Source organism: Mesoplodon densirostris, chromosome 14 (genome assembly GCF_025265405.1).
Source record: "Mesoplodon densirostris isolate mMesDen1 chromosome 14, mMesDen1 primary haplotype, whole genome shotgun sequence".
Lineage (NCBI taxonomy): Eukaryota > Metazoa > Chordata > Mammalia > Artiodactyla > Ziphiidae > Mesoplodon > Mesoplodon densirostris.
In genome coordinates, this window is record NC_082674.1 from 89,033,835 (window position 1) to 89,061,177 (window position 27,343).

A 27,343-nucleotide genomic window follows, 5' to 3' on the forward strand; every position below is an offset into this window, starting at 1 on the left:
GCATTTCTCTTTCCCTTGGGCATCATGCACAGGTTCTGACAGCTCACTTGAGCTTGGGCTGTAGCTGCAGAGCTAGACATATCAGATGTGGGTGGGAGGGGCTCTTGACTTTAGCGACTTTAGCATAAAGAGCTCCTGCCAAAGGAGCTCTCCTCATTGAATTAGCCTTACTACCACACTGTCTGGCCAGCTAATCTAACCTTACCATCCTCAGTGCACTGTGTGAGGCCTTGCATCACTGCCTGGCTGTCACTATGGATGCAGACTGGTGCTTCCCCAACCTGACTGCACACCCTTTGAAGGTGGCCCCTTCTGGTCTGCTAGGCCTCGTGCAGACCTGCCCTGGCTGTGCTAACTGTAAGTGATCACTAAGTCCCTGGGGGATGAATGACCCTAGCACAGTCCCCATCCTGTGTTCACACAACTCACAGGTGAGAGTGCTGCCTAGAATCAGGGACTTTGAGGCCTGAGGGAACCATGCCCACTTCTACCTGGGACTTGGTCCAATTTCTGATTCATATAAAATCACTTTTTCCCTCTTGGTATTTATCCGAAGAAATAAAAACACTAATTAGAAAAGATATACGCACCCTTATGTTCATTACAGCATTATTTACAATAGCCAAGTTACAGAAGTGTCCATCAGCAGATGAATGGATAAAATATATATATGTACACACATATATATTCCATTATATATGGAATATTAGCCATAAAAAATGAAATCTTGCCGTTTGTGACGTGGATGGACCCAGAGGCTTTTATGCTAAGGGAAATAAGTCAGAGAAAGACAAATACTGTATGATTTTATTTATATATGGAATCTAAAAAACAAAACAAAAGAACAGACATAATGAAACAGATGCAGAGTCATAGATACAGAGAACAAACAGGTGGTTTCCAGAGGGGAGGGGGCTGAGGGAAGGAGACAAATAGGTGAGAGAGACTCAGGGTCAACCTTCCAGTTGCAAAGTACATGAGTCACAGATATGAAACGTACAGTGTGGGCAATATAGTCAGAAGCTATGTAATAACTCTGTATGGTGACAGATGGTAACCAGATTTATTGTGGTCATCATTTTGAAATGTAAAGGAATATTGAATCACTATGTTGTGTAACAGGAACTAACATAGCGTTGTAGGTCAATCATACTTCAAAATCCAACAAACAAACTTATAGTAAAAGAGATCAAATTTGTGGTTACCAGAGATGGCGGTGGGGTTAGGGAGAATTGGATGAAAGTGGTCAAAAGTACAAACTCCCAGTTATAAGATAAATAAGTCCGAAGGCTGTGATGTACACATGCTAAATATAATGAACACGGCTGTGTGTTATACAGGAGAGCTGTGAAGGAGTAAATTCTGAGTTCTCATCACAAGGAAAACAATTTTCCTTCTATTTCTTTAATTTTGTATGAAATGAAGGATGCTCACTACACTTACTGCGGTCATCATTTCCTGATGTGTATAAGTCAAAGCATAATGCTCTACAGCCTATTCAGTGCTGTATGTCAGATATCAGTATTTGACTAGAGGAGAGAGAAGGAAAGACCGTGCTAGATATTGGATGTGAAAGTAGCCCGACAATGATGAATAGTATGATTATTCGAGCCAGTACATAAGCATCAAGTCAGAGTCAGACAACCTTAAAATCTTTCCTCTGACCATAAATCTCCACGCATGGCTCCACTACGGCCAGGGTCTGGAGCGGCTTACCTGCCTCAGAACCACTTGGCAATCTGCACCTCCTCCAGTCAGCTCTTCCACTCGGCTCTCTCTTCAAATGAGAGATAGTATGGGAATTATCAGCTCTGAACTCTCAACTCCTGCTCAGAGCCCCCAAACCTTGCTGCAACTTCCCTGCCCCCTGCTCCCTCGGGCCTGTCACAGGGCACATGTGTGGGCCTTCCTGGCTGGGGGAGCCCCCAAACTGTGCCCAGGGCCCTGCACCCTCCATCCAGCAGGCCCTCTCTCCCTCTTGCGTCTCTAAACCATTCTCTTTCGTCTGGCCCCTTTCCATCAGCACTCAATACACTCTCATCTTTCTCGAGAAAACAAAAGCCTCCCTTGACCCCACGTTCACCTTGAGAGACTCCTGCCCCTCACAGACAAGCACATTAGAAGAACTGTCCAAAGGAACCCCCCCTGGCCCTCCTGACTCTCTTCTCCACCCTCTGTCCCCTTCCCGCCCCCGAGACCGCTGTGTCCCTCCGTCCTGTGGAGACTCTTCAGTTCTTCCCCACTGTTCGGCCCCTCCCCATCTTGCCCCTCTTTCCTGGACACAGCGCTCTTCTCATCCCCTCCTACCTCTCTGGCTGCCCCTTTCAGTCTCCATTGTGGGTTCTGCTTCCTTTGCCCATCCCTCAAATGTCAGTGCTCTAGGGGGCTCTGACCTGGGTGCTCTCCTCATTTCACAGATCTTGGGGGCAACCTTATCCTTTTCTTTGGGTTTGATTTCCATCTAGATGCGAATGGCTCACAAATCTATGCTTCTCCACTGAACTCCGGGTCTCTATGTCTACATGGTGATCTGCTGGATATCTCCACTTGGAGTTTCCTCAAACATAACATGTCCAAAACTCATCATCAACCTCCCCCAAAGAAAACAAAGCAAAATACCCAACACAACAAAACTTTACTATTCCTCTTGTGTTTCCTAAATTGATACCACAAGTTACCCACTTGCTCAAGCCGGAAACCTGGGCATCTCCTTGACTATCCTTCTCTCCCACATGCCATCTGTCATTAAGTCCCGTTAAGGTATGTCTCAAATCCAGTAAAAAGACCAGTGGTTGCCAGAAATTAGGACGGAAAGAGTGATGAATAGGCAGAGCACAGGCACTTTTTAGGGCAGTGAAACCATTCCATGTGACGCTGTAATGGCGGATACATGTCATTATCCATTTATCTAAACCCATAGAAAGTACAATACCAAATATGAACCCCAACGTAAACTATGGACTTTGGGTGATAATGATGTCAATGTAGGTTCATCAGTAGTGACAAATGTACCACTCTGGTGGAGGATGTTGATAATGGGGGAGGCTGTGCCTGTATAGGGCCAGGGGGCACATGGGAACTCTGTACATTTTGCTCAGTTTTGCTGTGAATCTAAAACTGCTCTAAATAATAAAGTATATTTAAAAGGAAATACAGATACACTATACATTATATATATATAATTATACACTCAAAAAATATGTCTCAAATCCACACCTTCTCTATATTCCCACTGTCAACATCTTGGTTCAGAATCTCATCACCTCTCACCTGGACCAGCCTCCTAACTGGCCCAGTCTTACCTTCTTTTATACATTCTTCACATTGAAGCCTGAGTGATCTCCCTCAAACAGACAATCCGGTCCCTCTCCCACCCCAAACCCCTCAGTGGTCCTCCAAAGCTCTCAGCATCAAGTTCAAACTCCACAACATGGTCTGCATAGGACCTGCATCGTTGGCCACTCCCTCTCTAGTCCAGCTACAGGGAACCTCTGCCGCCTCCTCTGTCTCTGTCTCCCCTGTTCCAGGGGCCTCTTCCCCCTTCCGTACCCTCTCCTGGCTCACTCTGACCCAGCCTTCAGGTGTCTACGTGAACAACCCTTCTTCCTGCATATCTGCCTTGATCCCTCCTGTCTGGGTTAAGTGCCCCTACACTGCGCTTTCTTAGAACCTCATCACCAAGTATCTAGTTATTTACCTCTGTGCCCCATTAGGCTGAGAGCCTGAGCGAGCCATGTTTTTTGTATCTCTAAGCACCTGGCTCAAGGCTTACAGACAGTAAACATTTGGTAAATAGTAGTTGAATGAATGAGTGAGGTTTGTTGATGTCTATACTAAGAACTCTCAGCTCCCCGCTCTGCTTTCTACATAGAGAGGGCAGCTGTGCTGCCATAAGGGTGATCCCAGGTGAGTGGTGAGACCAGAGGGCTGGGGCATCTTCTGTTCCAGACTAAGAAGTAAAAGGATGGTAGGAGAACATGCTTCAAGGTAGGAAGCAGGAACAGTTTCAGGGTTGAGACAAAGTTCAGGCTTCTTCTTCCATCATGTACAGAGTGAGAAAGCATCCCCGCCCATGTGTGGATGGCTTTTGAAAATGTACTGATCTGGTCTGACCCAACTAAGCTGACCTACTTCTCCTGCCCCTCTTTCTGCCCTTTCCTGGCCACGGCAGGGATCTTTTCAGAGCATATGTGTCTTATAAGAACATCCCGGCAAGTTCACGCTTTTGGTCTGCTCTGAGTTGAGATCAGAGGCAGCTTGGATTTGGAGTTTGCTTTCAGAATTCATGGAAGGCTCAAAGCTCTATTTCTGAGTAACCCCAAATGCCCCTCCACACTTGGCTGGCTTCCAGCCCAGATCATTCTCCTTCCCTTCGTCCCCTGCAGCCAGGCAGATTCAAGCTTGAGACACAATGGAATTATGGGTAAATTGTTTGCTCACAGTGAGGGGGTCCACCCCGCCCCATCCAACCCAAGCCTCCCTTCAGGCAAGGTCAGTATCAGCAAACAGCTAACTGCACTCCCCTCCCGGGAACGCAAAAGAGACAAATTTAATAAAAATCTATCTTATTAACAGCCTGACCTACCAGTATTGATCACATTAGAAATGATGCCCCCCCACACAATCCCCATCATGCACAAAGGGCCAGGCTCAGTGGAGCTCAGAAAACCAGTTAAATCTGTCCAGTGGTGATTCTTTCCCCAAGGGCCCAAAACATCCCCCAAACTAATAACCCACAGAAAAGCACTGCCGGGGAAAATTCCTTGCGGATTTGAGATTTTCACTCTGTTAATCTCCTAACTCAATAAAGCAAACCCTCCCGCAACAAATTAAATACTTTTATTAAAAGGTGCCCTCCCCCAATCTCTTTCATGTGGGTACAAACCTGCAACCCTCTCAGGGCCTGAGTGTCCACATGAGGGCCTGTTCCTGCCTCCTATCATTTTCTCCTGTTATTCCAAGAAGGCCCAGAACCCACTAGGATTTGCTGATTCTTGGATTCTGGAAACTCCCGAGACCTCTGTCTTCCCTGAGTCGATGGCACAGCCTGTCAGCTGAGGGAAATTCTTCCCATTTTTTGGTGGGGTGACAGGCCCCAAACAGGCCTGGCCCAGAGCACCTCTACTGATGCAATTCGCCAGGAGGAGCCCCCAACACAGCTGTCCAGGCCAAGGTGGACTTGCTTACCGATAACCAAAGCCTGTCTCTGACCTCTGCAGAGGCCTACTGCTCAGACCTCCAACAGTGAGCTGCAAACCAGCCGGGGGGAGCTGGAGAGAAGATTAAAGGAGGCTGGGCTGGAGAAAGGAGCTCGAGATAAGGAGCCCTGAGCGGCTCTCCCCCCGGCTGCTTCCTGCCCCAAAGCTGGCCCTCAAGATGCTCCTCTCTCCATCAACCTGGAATTGGGTTCAGCCATTTAACTTCTTCCAGCCTCCACTTCCCTCTCGCTATGGCTTTGAGGTCCACTTGGGTTACACTGGGACCCTTCCCAGGTCTCCTCAAATGCTGTCCTTGGAAAGCCTGCCTTGTGGGGAAACACCCTGGTTTGCAGATGGTAACCCCAGGCCCCTTTATATTTTAAAGGAGTCTTCTTCCAGAAACATCATTATCTACAGTTTATCACTTTCATTGCAGGGTCTATAGTGAGCAAGGCTCTATGGATCAACACCCAGAGAGAAACTGGGTGTTTCGCTTATGGCAACAATCATGTCTCTGAGAGCCCTGGGGCCTTCTCAGCAAGGGCTCTGTGGGTGCGTATGATAGGCCCTCATGGAAAGTCTGGTCCTGGCAATTATTGCCAGGGATTCTGAATGCACACCTTACCCAGGGTGGGGAGAAGTCACCCTCTCCCTTCTGGGCCTTGGAGAAGGTCTTTCTCAACTTTCCTTCTCTCTATATGCCCACCTTGGACAAGAAAATCATTTGCCCAGGGAGGTACAAGCCCCTCAGAGGCATTAAGCCACAGTAGCCCAGACTGGGCCCTGGTCATTTGAAATGTCCTCCCCTCTCTTATCAGCCCTGGATGGATGTCCTGGGCTCTGTGGCTGTCACCATTTATCTCTCACACCAGCTGAATTCCCTCCAGAATTATGTCCTCCCATGGAAATCAAAACAGAGTCCCTGGAAGTTCAAGAAGGGGAGAGAAGTGGCTGAGAAAATGGGGAAAACATGACAAAGTTCATAAGCACTCAAGTTGGAGAGTCAGAGAGCCCTGGGCTAGCATCCAGACTCAGCTACCTGCAGGCTCTGACCCTTGCATCTATTTGACCCTCTAAACCTCACTATCCTCATCTATAGAATGAGGATAATAATATTTCCTGCCTCCTCGGGGTCATTGTGCAGCTTGAATGAGATGAGCCTGCGAATTGTTTAGCATGTAGTAAGGGCTCATTGAATGGGCTGATAAGAAGAGGCTCCACAGCTTCCAGACAGGGATTGGGCCCAGCCATGAGGCTAGGAATTCATTCCTTCTGAGGCCTGCAGGAATTTGCTAGTCACTCAATGGCCTTTTTTCTTTTTCTTTTTTTCTTTATCCAGGAGAGATTGGAGGGGGAAGCTTGGGAATGTTAAATCCGCACCTCTTTCTACAGAATAGCTACTGAGGTGAGTGAGGTTGGTAGGTAAGGAAAGGGCCCAGGCTGTGATTGGGGCAGCTGCCAGGTCCGGGGTGTCATGGTGGCCCCCAGGCAAAGCCACCTTGGGCACAGCTGGCAGTTAGTTCAGGCATTCTCAACGGGGGCAATATCAGCCCCAAGGGGGCAAGAACTGGTTCTTAGGAGAGCAAAAAAGTTTAAGACATTACAATGGTTTGTGGCACTCCAAAGCTCAAACCTACCTGACAAAATTTAATTTCTTAGCATTTCATTTCTCTCGTTAGAAATAAATTTAATTCTATTTTAACAACGTTAATTTAAATTTAAAAGTTTGGGGGAGGGGACGTTAATACAAAGAAAGGTTGAGAAACACTGGTATGCTCTGCTTGCAGGCTCTCAACTCCTGTCCCAGGGTCCCTCCTCCTCTCAGCAGCCCCTCCTGCTGCCCCTACTGTGTTCTGCCTTCTCCCTGAGCTCTGGGCAGCATTTGATGCTCCTGATCAGTCCAGCTCAACTTAGAGGCTGCGCTGCCCCAGGCACCGGGTATGGCCAGCGCTACTCTTTACCCTGATTCTCCCTTGGCTCCCGTGACTTCACCGTGTGGCTCTCCTCCAGCCTTTTGGCTCTTCTCTTCCTTCTACTGCCCCTATATACACAGCTCTCTCTGCTCCCCACGTGTGCCTCCAGGGCTACGCTCTGCTTGTCCTGCCCCAGACTCTGCCAAATCCCTTTGCTTCAGTGCTCACTGGAGCTCCCCAAGTGGGTTTTTCCTGGCACGCGTTCTTCTTCCTCCAGGAAGCACTCCTGTCTGCCCCAGCCTGCTTGGTGCTTTCCCTTCTACAACGTTTAGTTTGAACCACTTGACATGAAAGGATATATGCCCTTGTGTTATTCTCTCATGGTTTCATGGGGGTCTGTTCTACTTTCCCACCAGGATTTTCATTTCTCTGAGGATGAGACAAAGCCATAAGTTTCTGTTTGCTCCTTTGCATCCACCCCAGTTCTGGACACCAAGGAAGGCAAGTAGGTGGGTCTTTGGGGGCCAGGAAGTGCCCTAGTAGAACTCAAGGTATGAGATGCCGCTGGTCAGCTCAGCCTGGGCCCAGGCAGACTGCAGTGGAAAGCCCCCTCTACCTGCCCCCAGGGCGCCGCCTCACCTGGCCGACTCCTTCCACTCCATCTGGTCTCCGTCGTGCTGCAGAGTGTCCATCTCTGTGAAGAGGGTGGGGTTGGGCGCCTCATCTTCCTCCCCCAGGATGTCCTGGAGCTGCTCAGCAGCTGGAGACCCTGCAAAAGGAGGGCAGCAGGTTCTGCTGAGGGCCCCACGGGAGGGAGAGGCCAGCCGAGATGGAGCAGGAGCCAAGTGCAAGGGCAAAGTATTCCCCAATTCAGGGCTTCCCTGGTGGCGCAGTGGTTGAGAGTCCGCCTGCCAATGCAGGGGATGCGGGTTCGTGCCCCGGTCTGGGAAGATCCCACATGCCGCGGAGCGGCTGGGCCCATGAGCCATGGCCGCTGAGCCTGCACGTCCGGAGCCTGTGCTCCACAGCGGGAGAGGCCACAACAGTGAGAGGCCCAAGTACCGCAAAAAAAGAAAAAAAAAAGTATTTCCTAATTCAGTAAAATGAAGTCCACCCTCTGGGCAAAGCTAGACTCAAGTTTCTGTGGATTGGATGTGGGTGGGATATTCTTCGAGATAAAAGACATGAAAGGATTTAGTCTGTATTCAGACTCCTGGGTCTTGTAGCTGACACTGAAGAAGGATGGAAAATGGCCAAAGCCAGGGCAGCAGCAAGGGCAGGGAACAGAACAAATAAGTGAGGGGAGAAAAACTCGGTCCCAACTTGAGCATAACATGCCCAGAGGGACCCCTTTTCCACTGGACTCCACACACTCAACTCCCAGCATTGGCCCCGAAGGGGCAATCAGACATGTGAAAGGATGTGCTTGTACCAGTGTGGCACATGGGCCCACTTTCTTCAGGCACAGTCTAACAGTCTATCCCTGAGCTCCCAGTCTGCTTTCGAACTGCCCAGGGGCTGTCGCCTTCTGAGTGTCTCTAAGGCACCTCAAGTCAGCATTCTGACGCGGAACACATACTCTTCCCCAAACATGCTTCTCCTGCCTTCCCTCCCCGCCTCCCTTTCTTCCTCCCTCCCTCCTCCCTCCCTCCCTCTCTTCCTTCTTTCTCTCACTCAATATTTAATGAATGCCTACTATGTGCCAGGCATTGGTCTAGGTGTAGGGGAACAAAGCTGTGAAGGAGGCCCATATATTCTTGATCTCTTGAGCCTCTCCAGTGGCAGATACAGATAATAAACAAGTAAACAAATCCATAAAAAATCAGTTCAGTGATAAGTAGTAATAAGTGTTATGAAAAAAAAAAAAGACCACGGAGCTATATTAGATAGCATGGTCAAGAAAGGCCTCTCTGAGGAGGGCACATATGAATTGGAACTTGAAAAATGAGAATGGGCCACTTCTGCATATCTGGAAGAAGAGTGCTGCAGGCGTGCCAAAGACCTGAGGTGGGGTGTGCTGGTTAGTGTGTCTAGGGCATGGTGGGCCGGAGAGAGAGAGGTCTCACACAACATTGAATGCCTTGGTTAGAGGCATAACTGTCCACCCAACCGCACAGGCTAGACACGTTGGCATCATTCTCACCTCACCTCTTTCTCTCAGCTCCACTCCCACATTAAAAGTTTTTGAGAATTTTCTCCTTCCTCACCAATCCCATTGCCCCTGCCCTGGTTCAGTCTCTCACTGACTGCCTTTAGGCTTCATCAAGTCTTCCTCTTCCTCCAAGCCTCTCTATCCCCTCAGTTTATCATCCCTTTGGCCTTCACTTATTTCTCCATGGACTCCCAATGGTCAATAATTTCAACTACCCTTCTCATCACAGTCTCCAGTCTCTTACTCCTTGACTTCCCAATAAAACCAGGCAGCTGGGCCTCCCTGGTGGCGCAGTGGTTGAGAGTCCGCCTGCCGATGCAGGGGATACGGGTTCGTGCCCCGATCTGGGAGGATCCCATATGCCGCGGAGCAGCTGGGCCCGTGAGCCATGGCCACTGGGCCTGCGCGTCCGGAGCCTGTGCTCCGCAACGGGAGAGGCCACGACAGTGAGAGGCCCGCATACCGCAAAAAGAAAAAAAAAAAAAAAAAAAAAAAAAAAAAAAAAAAAAAACCAGGCAGCTGATGCCCAAACAAGAATTCACTGGCCCAATCTCCACCTCTTCAAATGTGTCCTGGGGTGCAGGGAGAGGCAGTGTGGTATGGTGATACGGTGGATGCAAGGCACACGCTAGGCTTTCAATCCAGCTAGACGTGGGTATGAATCTCAGAGTTGCTACTTACTCATGAGTGAATTCAGGCTGAGTGAACAGGGTTATTGTCCCAGTAAATCCGGTAAGGAGAACGACACACGTCACACAGGGCCTGGAATATAACAGGTGCCCATCCCCGTCGCTCCCAAGCTTAGCACTCAGGCTCATGAGTCCCTCTGGAGAAAACCGCCCAGCTGTACACATGGGGGGTCTCCACTGTTAACAGGTCTCAGAAGTACAGCCACTTCCACTCATCCTTGCACGCCCTTTCCCATGTTCCTCGATGCCACCACTAACCTTTGCTCCTCTCTGCAAGCCTCTTGATCTATCTCTTATCCCACACCACCAAGAAAATAAGACCTCCAGGCAGGAACTCCATCAACTTCCTCCTCTCCAGTCCTTCTGTGTCCTTACCACTGCTGCAGTCTATCTCTGAACAAGAGTTCTTCCTCTAGCCTATCTCTGGCCCCATCTATTCCCTTCTACCGGATCCTTATTTCGTCAACCAGCCTTTCCTTACCTGGGTCTTCAACTTCTCTCCCTCCACCCTCTTTCTCTCAACCTATAAACAGCTCGTGCTACCATGAAACCCCTTCCCCTGATCCTGCCTTCTAAGCTCTGCTGCTCTCCTTTTCCCTTCTCTCTCCTCAACTTATTGAAGGGGGAGGTCTACACTCGCTGTCTCCACTTCCTCCTTACCTAATCACTTCCCAACCTGCTGCAACTGATTCATCCCCACCACACTAAGGACATTGACTAAGGCAGAGATTTTAAACTGGCAGCTCAAAGATGTGTTTAATTCAGCCCTCATAGAGTATAAAAGTTTTTGGAGTTGTTGCTAATATGAAGAATTATGAGATTGCATATAAAAATCTAGATTTCTGACTTTTCTTGAAAATTCAGATACTCTGATGACAGTGTCCATATTCCTACCTGACAACAATCAATTAGAGCTGAGCGAAGGATGAGAATATGCATTTTAGTTTGCCACAGTCCCCACTACTCCCTATTATACCCTGCTAATCTCATTTATGCTAAGCACCCAAGTTTACAACCCTGCTCTCAGATCTCTCTTGTTTTATTCTCAAATCAATAAGTCAATGAAATCAATCAGACCCACAGCACTGTGAAGCTCTGGTCTGGCTTATCTCTCTGGGACATGACCGGTGCTGACTGCTCCCTCTGAACTGAAATGCTCTTGGTTCTTACAAGGTAGCACTTTCTTGATATTTTTCCTCTATCTCCTTGAGGACTCCTTCTCAGTGTCCTTCCCTGGCCCTTCTTGCATGTCTCACTTAAATCTTGATCTTCCCCAGGATTCCTCCTTGGCCTTCTTGTCTCCTCTCTTCCTACACCCCTACTGGACCACCTCATGTTCTTTTTGGTGTCACCCTAGAGCCGAGGTCACCCGTGTCTCTAGGTCCTGACTTACTGAGCATTTCCAGCTGCCATCTGGATGGCTCCATCTGAGAGTTCTCCAGCCTTCTCGAGTCAACCTCAACATATTCAAAGCAGCCCTGCCTCCCGTCTTCCAACACCCCAACCTTGCCCTCCTCTGGTTTGATTAATAGTGCTCCTGGCTACCCAGCCATCCAGAGGAGAAATGTTGGGCTCACTCCTGAAGCCTCCTTCTCTCTCATCATCCACGTCCAATCAGACACTAACGTCTTCCACTCACTTCCTGACTATGTTTTAGCTCTCTCCCTTTTTCCCACCATTGCCACCACCTTTGTTCAGGTTCTCATTATCTCCTATTCCTATCATCGCAAGAGCCACCTACTGCTCCCACTGCCTCTGCTTGCCCCATCCATCCCATTCCCTGTGTAGCACCTGAGTTTGCTTTAAGACATTTCAAACATGCTCACATGGCTCACATGGTGTTCTTTGAGCAGCACCATAAAATATTGTGCACATGAGTTAGAAATAATTTTGCTAGCAGAAAATACTACCAATTTATCTGTATATAGCTCAATGGACTGCATTTATTTAAATGAATTTTTATTTCTGAATTTTTCTACTACTTTAAACTTAGTCCTTTTTATTGACTTATTGATTATTGACACTTGCTAGCAGATGTCAAAGGGTTAAGGAAATTTTACAGAAGAAAATTTAACAATTGAACAAATAACCTTATTTTTTCCTTAAATTGGGAGAAGACTATGACTGCTTGATTCTGAGAGGGCACACCAATTCTCCATGAGATCAGAGTTCAAGAACTACTCTTTTAAAATGTAGATTTGGTCATGTTACTCTCCAGGTGAAAAACATTCAATAGCTCTCTATTACCTAAAGCCTAGGGTCTATGACATGGCTCAAAACATCCCTCATGATCTGGCCCCAACCTGCCCTGGTAGGTTCTGTCATGTTCCTCCTCCAGACACCCCAGACTCCAGCCACCCCAGACCCCGGATACTCTGGACCGAAGTTACCCTGGACCCCAGCCACCCTGGACACCAGCCATCCTTAAGCCCAGACACTGTGGACCCCAGCCACTCTTGACCCCCCATGCCCTGGACCCCAGCCACATCAGACCACACACAGTTCTCTGGAGAGGAGAGCACATCACTCCTTGGACCTTTTGTGCCTACCATTCCCTAAATCTGCAATCCCCTTCTGCCTTCAAGGCCAAATAAGAAGGCAAATAAATGGAACAGTCATGAAATAATGAGACCCAATAGAGAGGGCGACGCCTGACCCAGCACTGTCTGGGGCATTACCTGCTCCCTGGAGTGGCTGAGCGCTGGGGTCTCCGGCTGTGGACGCCGCCTCTGGCCCCAGCCTGTTTCAGCTGCTGCTACCCTGGCTGCTGCCTTCACGCGTCCTCTTCCCCACCAGCAGAGCACAACAAACTCACTTTTGTTTCCAGTTAAGCACCAGGGGAGGTGTGGGGAGAGGAGAAGCGGGAGAGGGAAAGAGAGGGAGGGGGGAGGGGGTGGGGGGAGAAAAGGAATGTGTGAGAGACGGGGGCAGTGGACAGAGGGTTGTGTGTGGGGAGATGTAGTGAGCATGAGAGGGAAAGTATTGAGAGCGAATTACAGATACTGTGAGTATAAGAGAATTGTGTGTGTGTGTGTGAGAGAGAGAGAGAAAGGCGGGGGGAGAGTGAGAGAGAGCTCTCAGGTCCTCAGGTGTGGCGCAGAGAGAAGGGCTCTGAGGCCGGGCCAGAACCTCCCGCAGGCAGCTGCGTCTCCACAGCTGCAGGCCCTGAGAGGACTGGCCGAACTGCCCCCTTCCCCCTCCCCCATGGGGCCTTACTGCCGAGCCTGGGGGCCCAAGGGGAGCCCAGGCACCTCTCCTCAGGCCCCTTTATAGAGGCAAAGGTAGGATTTTCCTTGAGACTCCCCGGGGCCTCCTAAAGGGCCTTGGCTGCAGCTGTCCTGGCCCGTGGATTCTCTCAGCCGCACAGCCCCAGGGTGGAGGTGGAGCCGTAGGGGGACAGGTGCTGTGGGGCCTCACGCTCCGCAGCAACCACCCTTGGTCAGTAATAGTCCATGCAGCTGGTTTCTCTCCTTCCCCAACTTTAAACCCAAACTCCTGATCCTTTCCCTCTTAGTCTGCTTCTAAGACAAAATGCCAGCTATCACTCAGTGGGTATTTTCTGAGAGCCCATGGACAGTGAGAACTGGTCACTTCAGGGTGCGTGGTGAACCCTCCTGGGGAATTATTTCGCTCTGCTAAGAAACTCCTAATCTCCTGGGTTTGGTTCAACAAGTGCTTACTGAATACTTACAATGTGCCAAGGTTGATTAGAGGTCATGAGTGGCTGCTGCTCCAAGGAGCTCTGAACCCTGAATTCACTAAGTCTCAGAGCTGGGAGAGAGCTTAGCGATGGATGAGAGGATGAGAGGATGAGAAATCTGAGGCCTACTTTACAGCACAGAAGGCCCCACCAGGCCCCAGGTTAGGACAACAGTCTGCTGATGCCCTCGCCCTGCACTGCCCTGTGCGCCCTTACCATGTCTTCATGCCTGAGGCTCAAGGATCAAGTGTGCCCACTTTAAAGCTGAAGACATAGCAGCAGAGGGTCAGGGCTGTGTATTTAGGTGCGGGGCCCCAAGCAAATGCCACCACCAAGGACTTCCTGCTTTGGTGGGTTCCTTAGCAGGGCAGGGCAGTGAGTAGATGGGCCGCTCTAAAGGTCCCAGGCTCTACAGTTCGTACCGCACTGTGGCTGAAGTCGGCCCATTTCTTCCTGAGCGCCACGGGGCAGACCCTGCACGCTACATGGAGTCAGGGGCTGTGGGTGACCTCGAAATCCCAGAGGGACACCCAGAGAGAGATCACCAAGGACGCCAGAGGATTCTCTTTACTCGTGTGGTGCTTTAAGAGCCCAGACCTAGGTTCAACTCCCGACTCTGGTAATTACTAGCAGTGGGATTTTGGCAAGGCATTAAGCAATCTTAGCCTTAGTTTCTCCATCTATAAAGTGGGAATAATCACACCTGCTTTACTGGATTGTGGTGGCCATTAAGTGAGATGATATATGTGATGTGGTTGGCACGGTGCTTGGCATATGCCAGTTACCCAGTAATTATCGCTATGATTGATGTTGCCAACAGGTCTGACACTTTCCTCCCTAATAACGGCCCTTTTAAACATTCCAAGGGCTCAATCCTTTTCAGCTTCTAAATACCTCTTCTACCCCTCCCACTCCACCCTGAGGCCCCTCCCTTCCCTCGGGCCCACAGAAGCCTAGCTCTATGAGCTGGGTTCCTACATCAGGGTCTCAGTGCATCTCTAATGCACTGCGGGCCCTTCACGCAAGTTAATCTGCAAATGAGAAAGGCCACAGATAATAGCCCCTTGATAGCTCACAGCAAGAATCCCATAGCGATGGCCCAACTGGAGGTATGGACTCAACCAGCAGCAACTCAACTCAACCTAACCTCGGCAGGAGCAAGCTTCAGGAAACACATGAAAAGAAGCAAACAGAATCGTATTTTACTGGGGGCAGGGAGGGGGGCACCTGTCCAGTCGTTAGCTGAGCAAAGCACAAAATCACCGTGTGGACTGCAACCTGCAGGTCTTCAACTCCTAGAAGAGCCAGGAGGCGTTTAGCACCAGCAGGAAGTCAGCATGAGGACTTGGACCTGGGGTCCTCAGCTCTGAGTCCTTTCAGAGGTGCTGTCCCTCAGCTCACAGCATGGACACGCTAAATATTTGCTAGGTGAATTTCACTGCTTAACACTCATGAGTACAGCGGCTGGGACTAGCCTCAGCAACAACAAGGAAACGGAGCTGGGTAGGGGACCAAGCTCAAGGCCCCCGAGTACTGCGGAGCGGGAGAGACAGAAACTGAGGGCTCCAAAGTTATGCTTGCAGTCACTTGAGGTGGTCTTCAAGAGGGGACTGGAAGACTCCAAGTCATAGTTTCATGGTCAGTAAGGCTTTTTTTTCTAGAAAGCAGTCCATAAACTCAAATATGCTCTCTGGGAAGGAAGAGGAGAGAATCTGCGGACTTGCAGTGTTTCTGGGAATCCATCCTGCTGTCAGTAGCTTTGGGGTTGTCTGCCAGCCCATACAGTGCCCCACCCAAAGGATGACTCGCGGGTGGCCGTGTTTGTGGAATGCTTGACCTGTGTCCCTTCGCCGTGGTTAATTGGACCAGGAACAGTTGATCAGACACCTGACTCAAGGCTGGAAATTCTGAATTTGGTTTCTGAGATAGCTGGGCATTTCCTGACGGTAGAGAAGGAGCATGTAAAATGGAAGCTGAGGGCACAGAGAGGCAGAAAAGGCTACAGAGAGAGAGGAATAAAGCAGACTTACTGGAGAAGCAGGGGGAAGGCCATGAGTCCCAGAGAGGGGACTGAGAGGGTGCTCGTCCTCCTGCCGAGCCTGGTGGCTTGTTCTTTGGGGACTGTGAGAAACCCCTTTGCTCTTACAATATAAATGAATTCTCTCTCCCCCCACCCCCTCACTCCCTCCTTGTTCAAGACAGCTCAAGTAGGTTTCTGATACTTGTGATCAAATTACCATCTTAATCATGAGTCTCCCTTATATGAAATTCTAGGGTAGGGAGATTTTCTTCTGTATACCTTCTCAAAAACTGCAAGTGGAGGGCTTCCCTGGTGGCGCAGTGGTTGAGAATCTGCCTGCCGATGCAGGGAACATGGGTTCGAGCCCTGGTCTGGGAGGATCCCACATGCCGCGGAGCAGCTGGGCCCGTGAGCCACAACTACTGAGCCTGCGCGTCTGGAGCCTGTGCTCCGCAACAAGAGAGGCCGAGACAGTGAGAGGCCCGCGCACCACAATGAAGAGTGGCCCCCGCTCTCCACAACTAGAGAAAGCCCTCACACAGAAACGAAGACCCAACACAGCCAAAAATAAATTAATACATTTATTTTTTAAAAAAAACAACTGCAAGTGTAAATGTTATAAAAGAATGTTAAGTCTAGCTAAAGGGCTAGACTTAGAGGCGATGGTCTTTGTGTTTAGCTCAACACATTGTGTGTCTTTAGCTGTGCAAAAATGGGTGTTGAGCTAAGGTGGGCAGAGGGAAATTGATGTGACTGAAAGGGAGGGAGTGAGTGTATGTGTTGGAGGGACAGGAGAAGCTGGGGGGTGGCTGAAAACTGAGAAGCAGGAGATATGACGGAACTGGCGAGGGGGAGTGGGGGTGAGGTGGGAGTTGCCAATATGGTAGGGGGCTGAAACTTCAGAGAAGAGTGGCCAATAGGAAATTTCCTGTGACCAGGGGATTTTAAAGAAAGGGGATATCTAGTATCTCACTTTAAAAATTGTGTATCTCTGCAAGGTAAAACTGCTCCAGGGTTCTGAACTTCAAGAAAGCCTGCTGCTCACTTGTATGTGGTATGTGACCAATCTGGTGGAGACCAAAGGAGGACTGAAGCCCATGCCTGGCTGGAGCTGGAGGTTAGGACAGAGAACAGGTGCAGGAGGTGAGACACAGCGAGACTGTGAGCCCAGCAGGCAGGACTTGGAGCTACAGTGATACTGAGAATGGAAGCCACTGGAAATTCACAGAAATTTAGGCAGAGGTTAAGACACTAACTCTCAAGGAATAAGGTAAATCCAGCTAACATATGGGTTATAATAACTTTGTATTTATTAGAACTTTCATTGGTTCACTTGCAAACTGAGCTTTCAACCCTAATTTCCCCTTAAGGTCTTAAGGTCACTAACTCAGGATTCTCTTCCAATAGGGGTTTTTGTTTGTTTGTGCTTTTGTTTGTTTGATTGCTGTCTATGTTGATAATTCCAGGAAATCCAGGTTTTAAGATGTCAAGGGCAAGAAGAGAGAGACAGCAAATACAGGCTTCCTTCGGGAATTTTGAATTTGCCTTCCCATCTGCCCAGCCCCCCTCCACACACACACCGGGGTGGGGTGGGCCTAAAAGGCCTAGGATGACACTCTCCCCCTTTCCTCCCTCCTGCTCCCCTTTGTCTCTGCTCCTCTCTTTACCACTCCTTCCTGGAAACAAGTTGGTAAAGCAGACAGAGGAAACCACCTCATTTTAAAGCTTCGAACTCGAAGAGAAATCCGATTGTCTTTGCTCGTATGTTGCAAACACAGCCTGTCTCAGGAGCTCCTTAGTGGGGCAGATGCTTTAGAGGTAGATTTGTCTTCTGTCCCAACGCTTGCTCCTTCTCATCAGAAATGGGAAAGAGGAACTTCCCTGGTGGCGCAGTGGTTAAGAATCCGCCTGCCAATGCAGGGGACACGGGTTCGAGTCCTGGTCCAGGAAGATCCCACATGCCGCGGAGCAACTAAGCCCGTGCGCTGCAACTACTGAAACCCGCGTGCCTAGAGCCTGTGCTCTGCAACAAGAGAAGCCACTGCAATGAGAAGTCCGCACACTGCAATGAAGAGTAGCCCCTGCTCGCCGCAACTAGCAGCAGCGTGTGCAGCAGCGAAAACCCAATGCAGCCATAAACAAACAAACAAACAAATAAATAAATAAAAAGAAATGGGAAAGAAAGACCCCATGAAATCTAAAGCCTTTGGAACCATATGAGGCTCAAACACCTGGCTAAAAAATAGACTTTCTCTCCCTTACTGGTCATCTTGGGGTGGTTTTGATCTTTTAGTGACCCTAGAGTTGGTCAACATTTGGCAAGTAGAAGAAGACCTTAACACTTTTTCACACCCCTCCCACCAGAAGGATCTCATAAGCTTCTCAGTACCAGTGACAGCAGCCAAATCAGATGTCCACTCGTAAAGGAGTGCTTTTATTTTTTATTTATTTATTATTTTTGGTTGTGTTGGGTCTTCGTTGCTGCGCACAGGCTTTCTCTAGTTGCGGCGAGCGGGGGCTACTCTTCATTGTGGTGCACAGGCTTCTCATTGTGGTGGCTTCTCTTGTTGCAGAGCACAGGCTCTAGGTGCGCAGGCTTCAGTAGATGTGGTGCGTGGGCTCAGTAGTTGTGGCTCGTGGGCTCTAGAGTGCAGGCTCAGTAGTTGTGGTGCACAGGCTTAGTTGCTCTGCAGCATGTGGGATCTTCCTGGACCAGGGCTTGAACCCGTGTCCTCTGCATTGGCAGGCAGAGTCTTAACCACTGCGCCACCAGGGAAGCCCAAGGAGTGCTTTTAAATTGGGTTAACATAGATCAGTTGAGGTAACATATGTCAAGTGCCTGTCATGCACTGTGCACCATGCGAAATACTTCATGTCTGTTTATATTTCATCTAGGAACTCACAACTTAGTGTGACAAACATCCCAGTTTGCTTTGGACTGACCGGTTTTAGCACTGACAGTCCCACGTCCCATGTCCTGGGAAAGCCCTCCAGCCCAGTTAGACTGAAACAGTTGGTCACCCTACAACAATCTTTCACTCTACTGATGAAGGCACTGAGACCCTAGTGCCTACACACCAGGTTGGGCTTGGCCAGTCTCATTCCTCTTAGATCTTGGCTCCGGTTCTTAGCACCAGCCAAGAAACGCCAAAGGGCAGCCATATTTCTACAGCTGCTCTTTACCCTCTTGCTCCTAATAGTTCTCAAGGGGTTCTCAGAGCCAGAAAATGCATTCTTTCCAGGGAAGGAAGCATGGTGCTTGCTGATTCTCACCACAGCTTGATGGTTCTATTCCCTATATATAATCTGCTGGAGTCAAAATTGATTGGCTACTAAGTACTGACTTCCTAAATTATATTCATATTGGAGGAAAGGGTGGTAATCCAACTGCTATGGTGTATCATGTTATGGTGTAACTACTACCTACCTATCCCTGTCATCATAAGGCAATTCGGCTGCTTAAAAAGATACAATTCTCAGCCCATATCCAACATGGTGACTGATCAGTGATAACTTACAAAGGACAGTAGTGTAGTGGAAGGGGCACACACAGGTTTTAGAGTCTACAGGCTTGTTTTCAAATTCTAGTTTCACTGATTACCGCTGTATCACACTACATCTCTTCAAACCTTGATTTCCCAATCTGAAGATGGGTAAATAATATCTCCTTTTTATTAACACTATACATTTAGTTAACAAAATTACAATGAAATACCATTTCATGGTACAAATTCTTGTCATTGTTTTGTGAGGCAGAAACCAAAGGAGTCACCTGTCAATCCTTCATCTGCACAGCCTGCTTTACTCTCAGGCCTAGCTATGTCTAGCCACCTGCCTGGCCAGCACCCACGCCCTCCATTCTGCATGATTCTCCTCTTCTGTAGAGGTAGGTCCCACCTGGACTTTGTGGCCAGCTAGACCGCCTGCCTGGGCTGTCTGAATCGATTCATAGAATAGACAGGACACTCAGAGAGGGAAAACACATGTGGTCAGTTGTCCTACAGCAAAGAAAAGTGGCAGATTCAGGCAATTATCTAGATGATGCCATAAAATTACTTGGGCACTGTTTTGTTTTCCCTTCCTCGGGTCATTGTTACTGACCCTGGGATGTGGTGGAGCAGGGCTTATATTTGCATCATACACACAATGCCCTGTTTGGTTTTAAAGAAGTGAAGGACTGAGGGGTGAACCTCTACCACCCTTAAGAGAATGGCCGGAACAAGCTCAGCCCCCATGGGCTACAGAAAACTCGCGGTGGCTGTTGACTTTGCTAGCAGGCTTTGTGGCCCCCTTAAGTCAGCACGTCTGGAACTGTGGTCTGGAAAGTATTCGTAGGGGCAGGTGGGATCTATTAGAATTTTTTAATTTCATGTTTCCATTTTGATGATAATCTTAAAAAGATTTCTTTCATTAGATATAAGGGCAAAACTTTTCTGTTGTTATAATTCAAAAATGTAAGATACTTTTATGGAATAAAACCTTAATTAAGATATTATTTCTCAAACTGGGATTTTCATGGTCCCCTGGGGCTCTACAAATGTACAAGTGCATTTTCATGGGTCCACAACCCCTTTTCCCTTTAAAAGGGGTGCTTGCTTTACCCCAGCTTGAAAGACATGGCCTGAAATTTCCTATCCTCCTAGGCCCTCCTATTCTCTCCCCTGTTCCACAGCCATGCCATGTGACATGCATGGGAATAGCAGGCTGTGAAGAGAATGAACTGAATGTGCAAATGTACCAAAGTATTCTCCATTCCCTCCCCTTTGGTTTCCAGTTAAAACCAGTGTCCCCTTAACCAGAAACCACCGAAACAACATAAAATCCACCACTCATGACCACTTCTGTGATGCACCATGTTGCATCAACAAATACCACTTATTAGACCCCCTCCAAGCCCTCCGATCAGAGAGCACCAGCTCTAACCCACTTTCCTCTTCCCTGACTCAGGAAGGATCCAGCAGACTCAACTTTGAAAGGGTGACTTCATCTCTGAATGTGGTGGGGTGACAGGAGAATGCCCCAGAGAGTGAGTGGGAGGCATCCGCATCCAACATGGGGAACAGGCCTTCCCACCAGGCTTGCCCTCCTTTGGGTCTCTGATACGTCTACCCCTGAACATGTATGTGTGCACAAGCCTGTGTGTGCATGTTTGTGTGTATGTGTGCACATGCATATTTTAATCAAAGCTTATCTCTTAAACTAGACACCTCCAAAGGACTCCCCATTAACCCCTCTCCCACATAGGCACATTTCCTTTGGAAAAGTCACAGGCCTTGGTAGACTTGGTGCCAATGACAGCAGTTGTTCAGGGCCGTGCAGGGTTGGGGGTGACTCAGATGGCCTTCGCACACGCGTGTATGTCAGGTCTCCTACAGGAATGTTAAGAGGCTGTTACTGCCTCTGACGTCCTTTTGAAGGTTCAGATGGTAAAATAACTCATTTTGCCTTGCTCAAGACAGTGGAACTATATAGTAGAAACCAGTTAGGTACCATTTATTACGCAGATTTGGGATATGCTGCAGGTGAAATCATGTCCCTAGAAACAGCGAAGGCTCAAAAGGATAAAATGTCACAGTTGTGCTCTAATCCTTTCACTCCTCTTAAGACTGACACTTTTCTTTCCGCAGGAAAGAACAGAAGACTGATTTTTAACCAGTCCAGAGCTGATTTCCTCAACAGCAGAGGAAGGCCTCGGGGGCTCAGCTGACCCGGGAGAAAGCCTCCAGGATTCTGCAAGCTGAGGAGCAGGGTGCCCAGACAATTCCAGACCATTCCTTCAAGCTCAGGTGAAGAGCGAGAGTGGAGGGAATGCAATAAGGAATTCAGTTTACTGAGCACAACACCTCACGCCAGACACTCATGTTTGTTATTGGCTCTTCGGGCAACGGCTGTGTGGCCCCTAGGAATTTGGAAACAGGAAATAATTCTGACAATTAAACTGTGAAATCAAGGCAGAATGGATCAGAGCAGGTCTCAAAGTGACCAGAGAGGGACAGGGGCTCAGCCTGACTAAAGGCGTCCCTGAGCAGAGAGGCTGGTCTGCTGTGGCAGCAGAGCAGAGGGGACTGAGAGGCCTGAGCAACAAGGGACGGTCCTCACATCCTCCAGAGAATCCCCCTGCCCTGCCCTGCCCCATCTGGACCACCCAGCAGATGGCTCCCCAGAATGGTCCCCTCAAGAACTCACGTGTCCTGTTGACATGATCCACAGTGCTGCCGACACTGGCCAGCCCCTGCTGTGGCTTCTCTGGCCGTAAGCCCCAGCGGACCTTTTGCAGGTCTGAAAGATGTCCCTTCGGGTCTCTTTTCCTGGGAGGGTAACTGGGGACTGAAAGTCCAAAGTGGATGGAACGGCAGTCTGTGGGCACAGAATAAAAGAGAGGGTAGGTAGAGTTACTGAAAATTGGCATTTCTCCTTAATATTTTCCAGTTACAAAGAGCTGAGGCCACTGAAGAAGATCAGAAGACATAGGATTCCTGGACGGGGCCACTGGGCTTGATAGAATTCCAATTCTGAACCAACTCCCCAGTTGCTGGAAGGGAGACCCTTGGCCCTATAGTTAGAATTCTGTCAGAATGAGCAGAACTCCCATCTCCCCATTCTTGCTAGTCCAGAGCAGCAATAAACACATATGGTTTATGACACATGGTCCAGGAGAGAGGCCCTCGGTGGGTCACAGAGTTAGTTCAAAATGCCAAGCCCCGGCTTCAATTGTTATGGGAAAGCCATATGCATTTCCATCAAGGGCCATTTTTACTAACAACCAAGGACTATGTGAACTACTACTCATCAGAGAAGTGAGTTATTAAGGATTTCTCGAAGCTGGTTTTGTAAACCAGAATTTTCAAGAACTAGAGCTACCAAGAACCCTAATTCAGAATTCCACTAAGAAGCCCGGCTGCTATGTAAATCCCCCACTAACTCTGTGCACAAAGAGGCAGCTAGAATTCCCTCAGACCTCAGGAAGGACATTCTGCCACCAGTTTCTCATCCGTATTGTCTTGAGTTGGTCAACAATTTTAAAAATAATTAATAGTCTTTTTAGTACAATTTTAGGTGTACAGAATAATTGAGCAGATAATACATGAAGTTCCATGTACCCTACCATATGCCACCTCCAGTTTCCCCTATTATTTTTTTAACTTGGGTTGTGATTGACATATAATATTGTATTAATTTAAGGTGTACAACATAATGATTTGATATACGTATATCTGCAAAATGACTACCACAATAAGTTCAGTTAACATCCATCACCACACATAGTTACAAATTTTTTTCTTGTGATGAGAACTTTCAAGATTTAGTCTCTTAGCAACTTTCAAGCATACAATACACTATTGTTAACTACAGTCACCATACAGTACATCACATCCCCATGACTAATTTATCTTATAACTGAAAGTTTGTGCCTTTTGACCACCTTCACCCAATTCCTCACCTCCCACCCCCAGCCTCTGGTAACATCCAACCTATTCCCTGTTTCCATGAGTTTGGATTTTTAGATTCCATGTATAAGTGAGATCATACAGTATCTGTCTCTCTAAGACACTTAGCATAATGTCTTCAGGGTCCATTCATGTTGCAAATGACAAGATTTCTTTCTTTTTTATGACTGAATAATATTCATATGTATATCACATTTTCTTTAACCATTCAACCACTGATGGACACTTAGGTTGTTCCCATGTCTTGACTATTATAAATAATGCTGCAATGAACATGAGAGTACAGATATATTTTCAAGATAATGATTTCATTTCTTTTGGGTATATACCCAAAAGTGGAATTGCTGGATCATACAGTAGTTCTGTTACTAATTTTTGAGGAATCCCCATACTGTTTTCCACAGTGTCTGCACCAATTTGCATTCCCACCAACAGTGCACAATGGTTTCCTTTTCTCCACATCCTTGCCAGCATTCGTTATCCCTTGTCTTAGAAGATAGCCATTCTAACAGTTGTGAAGTGATATCTCATTGTGGTTTTAATTGGAATTTCCCTGATGATTTAATGATGTTGAGCACATTTTCAATTGCCTGTTATCCATTTGTATGTTTTTTTTGGAAAATTTTCTATTCAGTTTCTCTTCCATTTTTAAATTGTATTTCTGTTTCGTTTTGTTTTTCTATTGAATTGTATGAATTCTTTATATATTTTGGGTATTAACCTCTTATCAGATATGTGACTTGCAAATATTTTCTCCTATTCTGTAGGTTACCTTTTCATTTTGTTGATAATTTCCTTTGCTGTGCAGAAGCTTTTTAGCTTGATGTAGTTCAACTTTTTGTTGTTGTTGTTGCCTTTGCTTTTGATGTCAAATTAAAAAAAATAATTGCCAAGACTGATGTCAAGGAGCTTACCCCTTATGTTTTCTTCTAAGAGTTTCAGGGTTTCAGGTCCTACGTTCAAGTCTTCAATCCATTTTGAGTTGATTTTTCTGTATGGTGTAAGATAGGGGTCCAGTTTCATTCTTTTGCATGTGGCTGTCAAGTTTTCCCAATATCATTTATTGAAGAAACTATCCTTTCTCCATTGTATATTTTGGCTCCTTTGTTATAAATTAATTGACTATATACGTGTGGGTTTATTTCTGGGCTCTCTATTCTGTTCCACTGATCTCTATGTCTGTTTTTATGCCAATACTATACTGTTTTGAATACAGTAGTTTGTAATATAGTTTGAAATCAGGAAGTGTGATCTTCAAGCTGTGTTCTTCTTTCTCAAGATTGCTTTGGTTATTCAGAGTCCTTTGTGGTTTCATATGAATTTCTGGATTGTTTTTTATATTTCTGTGAAAAAAACATCATTGAAATTTTGATTGCGATTCCATTGAGTCTGTAGATTGTTTTGGCTAATATGGACATTTTAACAATACCAATTCTTCCAGTCCATGAACATGGAATATCTTTCCATGTGTTTGTGTTGTCTTCAATTTCTTCCATCAGTGTCTTTCAGTTTTCAGTGCACAGATCTTTTATCTCCTCAGTTAAATTTTTTTCTAGGTATTTCATTCTTTCTGATACAATTGTAAATGGAATTGTTCTCTTGATTTCTCTTTCTGAAAGTTCATTGTTAGTATATAGAAATGCAACTGGTTTTTGTATATTGGTTTTGTATCCTGAAATTTTAATTAAAAATTTTTTTTAGTTCTAACAGTTTTTTGGTGGAATTTTTTATCATTTTCTATTTATAATATCATGCCATCTGCAAATAGAGACAGTTTTACTTTTCCCTTTCCAATTTAAAAATTTCTTCTTCTTGCCTTTTATTTCTTTTTCTTGCCTAATTGCTCTGGCTAGGACTTCCAGTACTATTTTGAATAAAAGTGGCAAGAGTGGGCATCTTTGTTTTGCTCCTGATCTTAGAGAAGAGCTTTCAGCTTTTCATCATTGGGTATGATGTTAGCTATGGGCTTGTCATATATGGCCTTTATTATATTGAGGAACATTCCCTCTATAGCCAGTTTGTTGAGTGTTTGGTTTTTTTAATCATGAATGGATGTTGAATGTTGTCAAATGCTTTTCCTGCATCTATTGAGATGATCATATAATTTTTATTCTTCATTTCATTAGTGTGGTGTATCACATTGATTGATTTGTGGTAAAAAATTTTCCCTAGGGCTGGTCAACAGCTATTGATCATTATGACTATTTCTGAAGCACAAGAATAGCAGCTAAAATTTGAGAGTCTGTGGCAGAGTGGGAAATTGGACTTTCCGTTCTTACATCAAGATCTACACTAACTTTGTGAGGGTTTTTTTTTGGGGGGGGTTGTTTTGTTTTTGTTTGTTTGTTTGTTTTCCCTTGGAGGAGAGGGCTGCCTGTTGGCTCAAACTCCTGAAACTGATGTACTAGAGGCCTGGGCATCACTGACTGCACATATCACACTGAATCCACATGAAGCTGAACCTTGAAGAAGCATGTCAGGGCTTTTAGAGACATGTTGAATGTCCACTCTGGTGAGCAGATTCTGTGTTAGTCTATGCTGGCTGGTGCATTACTAAGCACTGGAGAGTAAGGTCACATGGATGTCAGTGTCCAAATCTCTTTAGAACCCCAGCTCACCCCCACCTTATCCTACTGCTTGCTCTTCTGGACCCTCAGTCTCTCACGGGTGTAATGAGAAGTTTGAGGTAGATATCTTTATGAAGCACAGCCTCACTTCCTAGTGAACCAGTATCAGAATGACTGGTGCATCTCCTTCTTTCTCTCTCCTACACTGAGCCTGAGCAAGCTGTAATTTGAGGTAAGCCATGGTCACCAATATTTAGAGATAAGTAGTTCTACTCTAAAGGTTTAGCATATTTGTTTCTTTAAATGATGAGTTCCTATTCTCCACCCTTGAGGCCAGGAATGGAAATGAGAAGCAGCAGATGTATCAGAAAGGCCTCTACCAAGAGTTAGCTGCCCTGGGTGTTCCCTGGCTTGTTCTTCACCTGCTGTATGGCCATGCACATCTGCCTCTCTGGGACTCAGTGTTCTCACCGATAGTGCAGGAGTAAAAATTCTTTCTCTACTGGCTAGGCATGGTTCTTGAGAAGATAGAATGGAATGGTGAATGGGGACATGATTTTGAGAATTGTGAGGGGTTATACAAACAAAGAGCACTCTTTTTTAAAAAAAATCAGGGGATGGTTGTCAGGGAAACATCTTCTTTCTGCCCTGGATCTAACTTGTCTCATTTTCTCCACTCTAACCATCAGAGTGTGGCTGTTTAGCTGGTGAATTGTAGGGAATCACTAGCCCACCCCCAGGTTGTTTCTTTGCTCTGTAGGACCTCTCTTCTCACTGTGAAAAATCTTGTAGTTTGACTCAGGACAGTGCCAGCTCCTCACTGCATTCTTCTTCGTCAACAGCCCCAGAGTAACTCTACACGTTCCTCAGCTCAGGAAGCATCCAGCTGGACAGGAAGATTACTGTCTCCCTCCAAAAGGGCTGGGGTAGTGCCTCTTCATAAACTCTGTGGCTGCTTTTCTGTAGCATGTAGGATACTTAGGGTCTCTGAGTGAGCAATTCTGGAGCAAAAAAAAATATCCCCACTCAATATCCTCTTTCACTGGTTTTACCTGAGCTGCCATTTTTAGAATATATAAAAAGTTGATATTTGGCATTTAGTATGATTTGTAGAGCTTGTAAAATAAGTGAGTTTAACTTTGTGTTGGAGAAGCTATGCCGTAATCCTAGTACCAGTTACCTGCCTCCAACCTGACCACGTGGTCCCTTTAAGACATGGTTAAGCCTGGTCCCACCAGATCTAGAGGAGACACTGTGGATGGGTCAGGGAAAGGGACCAACTCTCTAGTTTCCCCAGCTGGAAGGGCTGTTATAAGGATATCCAAGGAATTCCCAGAACCTCCAAGAATTTGCATCAAGCTCTCAAGGTGACCTTACCTTCCTGATCCTGACATCGCCTCCTGTAGTTAGTGGGGTCCAGCTTCCCTACCCCAGCCTTTTCCTCCTCCACCTTCATAACTATAAAGTAAAAGATGAACACAGCCTCAAAATGTATATGACACAAAAAGGTAAAATTTCAAGAAGAAATGGTCAAATTCATACTCATAGCAGAAGACCTTAGTGCAGATGAAAAAAATTAAGACAAAAGAACATATAAACAAATTGAGGAAGCTCAAATATATATATGTTGGGGAGAGATATATATATAAGAGAACA

General features: G+C 46.9%; 1 protein-coding gene across 1 annotated transcript in view; it reads right to left on the bottom strand.

Annotated features, from left to right (window-relative positions):
- Nucleotides 1-27,143, bottom strand: part of SLC4A5 (solute carrier family 4 member 5) — a 92,385-nt gene extending 65,242 nt beyond the window's left edge. Inside the window, exons 1-3 of the mRNA XM_060117779.1 lie at nucleotides 27,065-27,143; nucleotides 21,859-22,029; nucleotides 7,751-7,880 (exon numbers count right to left, since the gene is read on the bottom strand). Of these exons, the coding sequence (XP_059973762.1) occupies nucleotides 7,751-7,880; nucleotides 21,859-22,029; nucleotides 27,065-27,143 (380 nt within the window). The remainder of the gene's footprint in view (nucleotides 1-7,750; nucleotides 7,881-21,858; nucleotides 22,030-27,064) is intronic.
- Nucleotides 27,144-27,343: the final 200 nt, after the last annotated feature.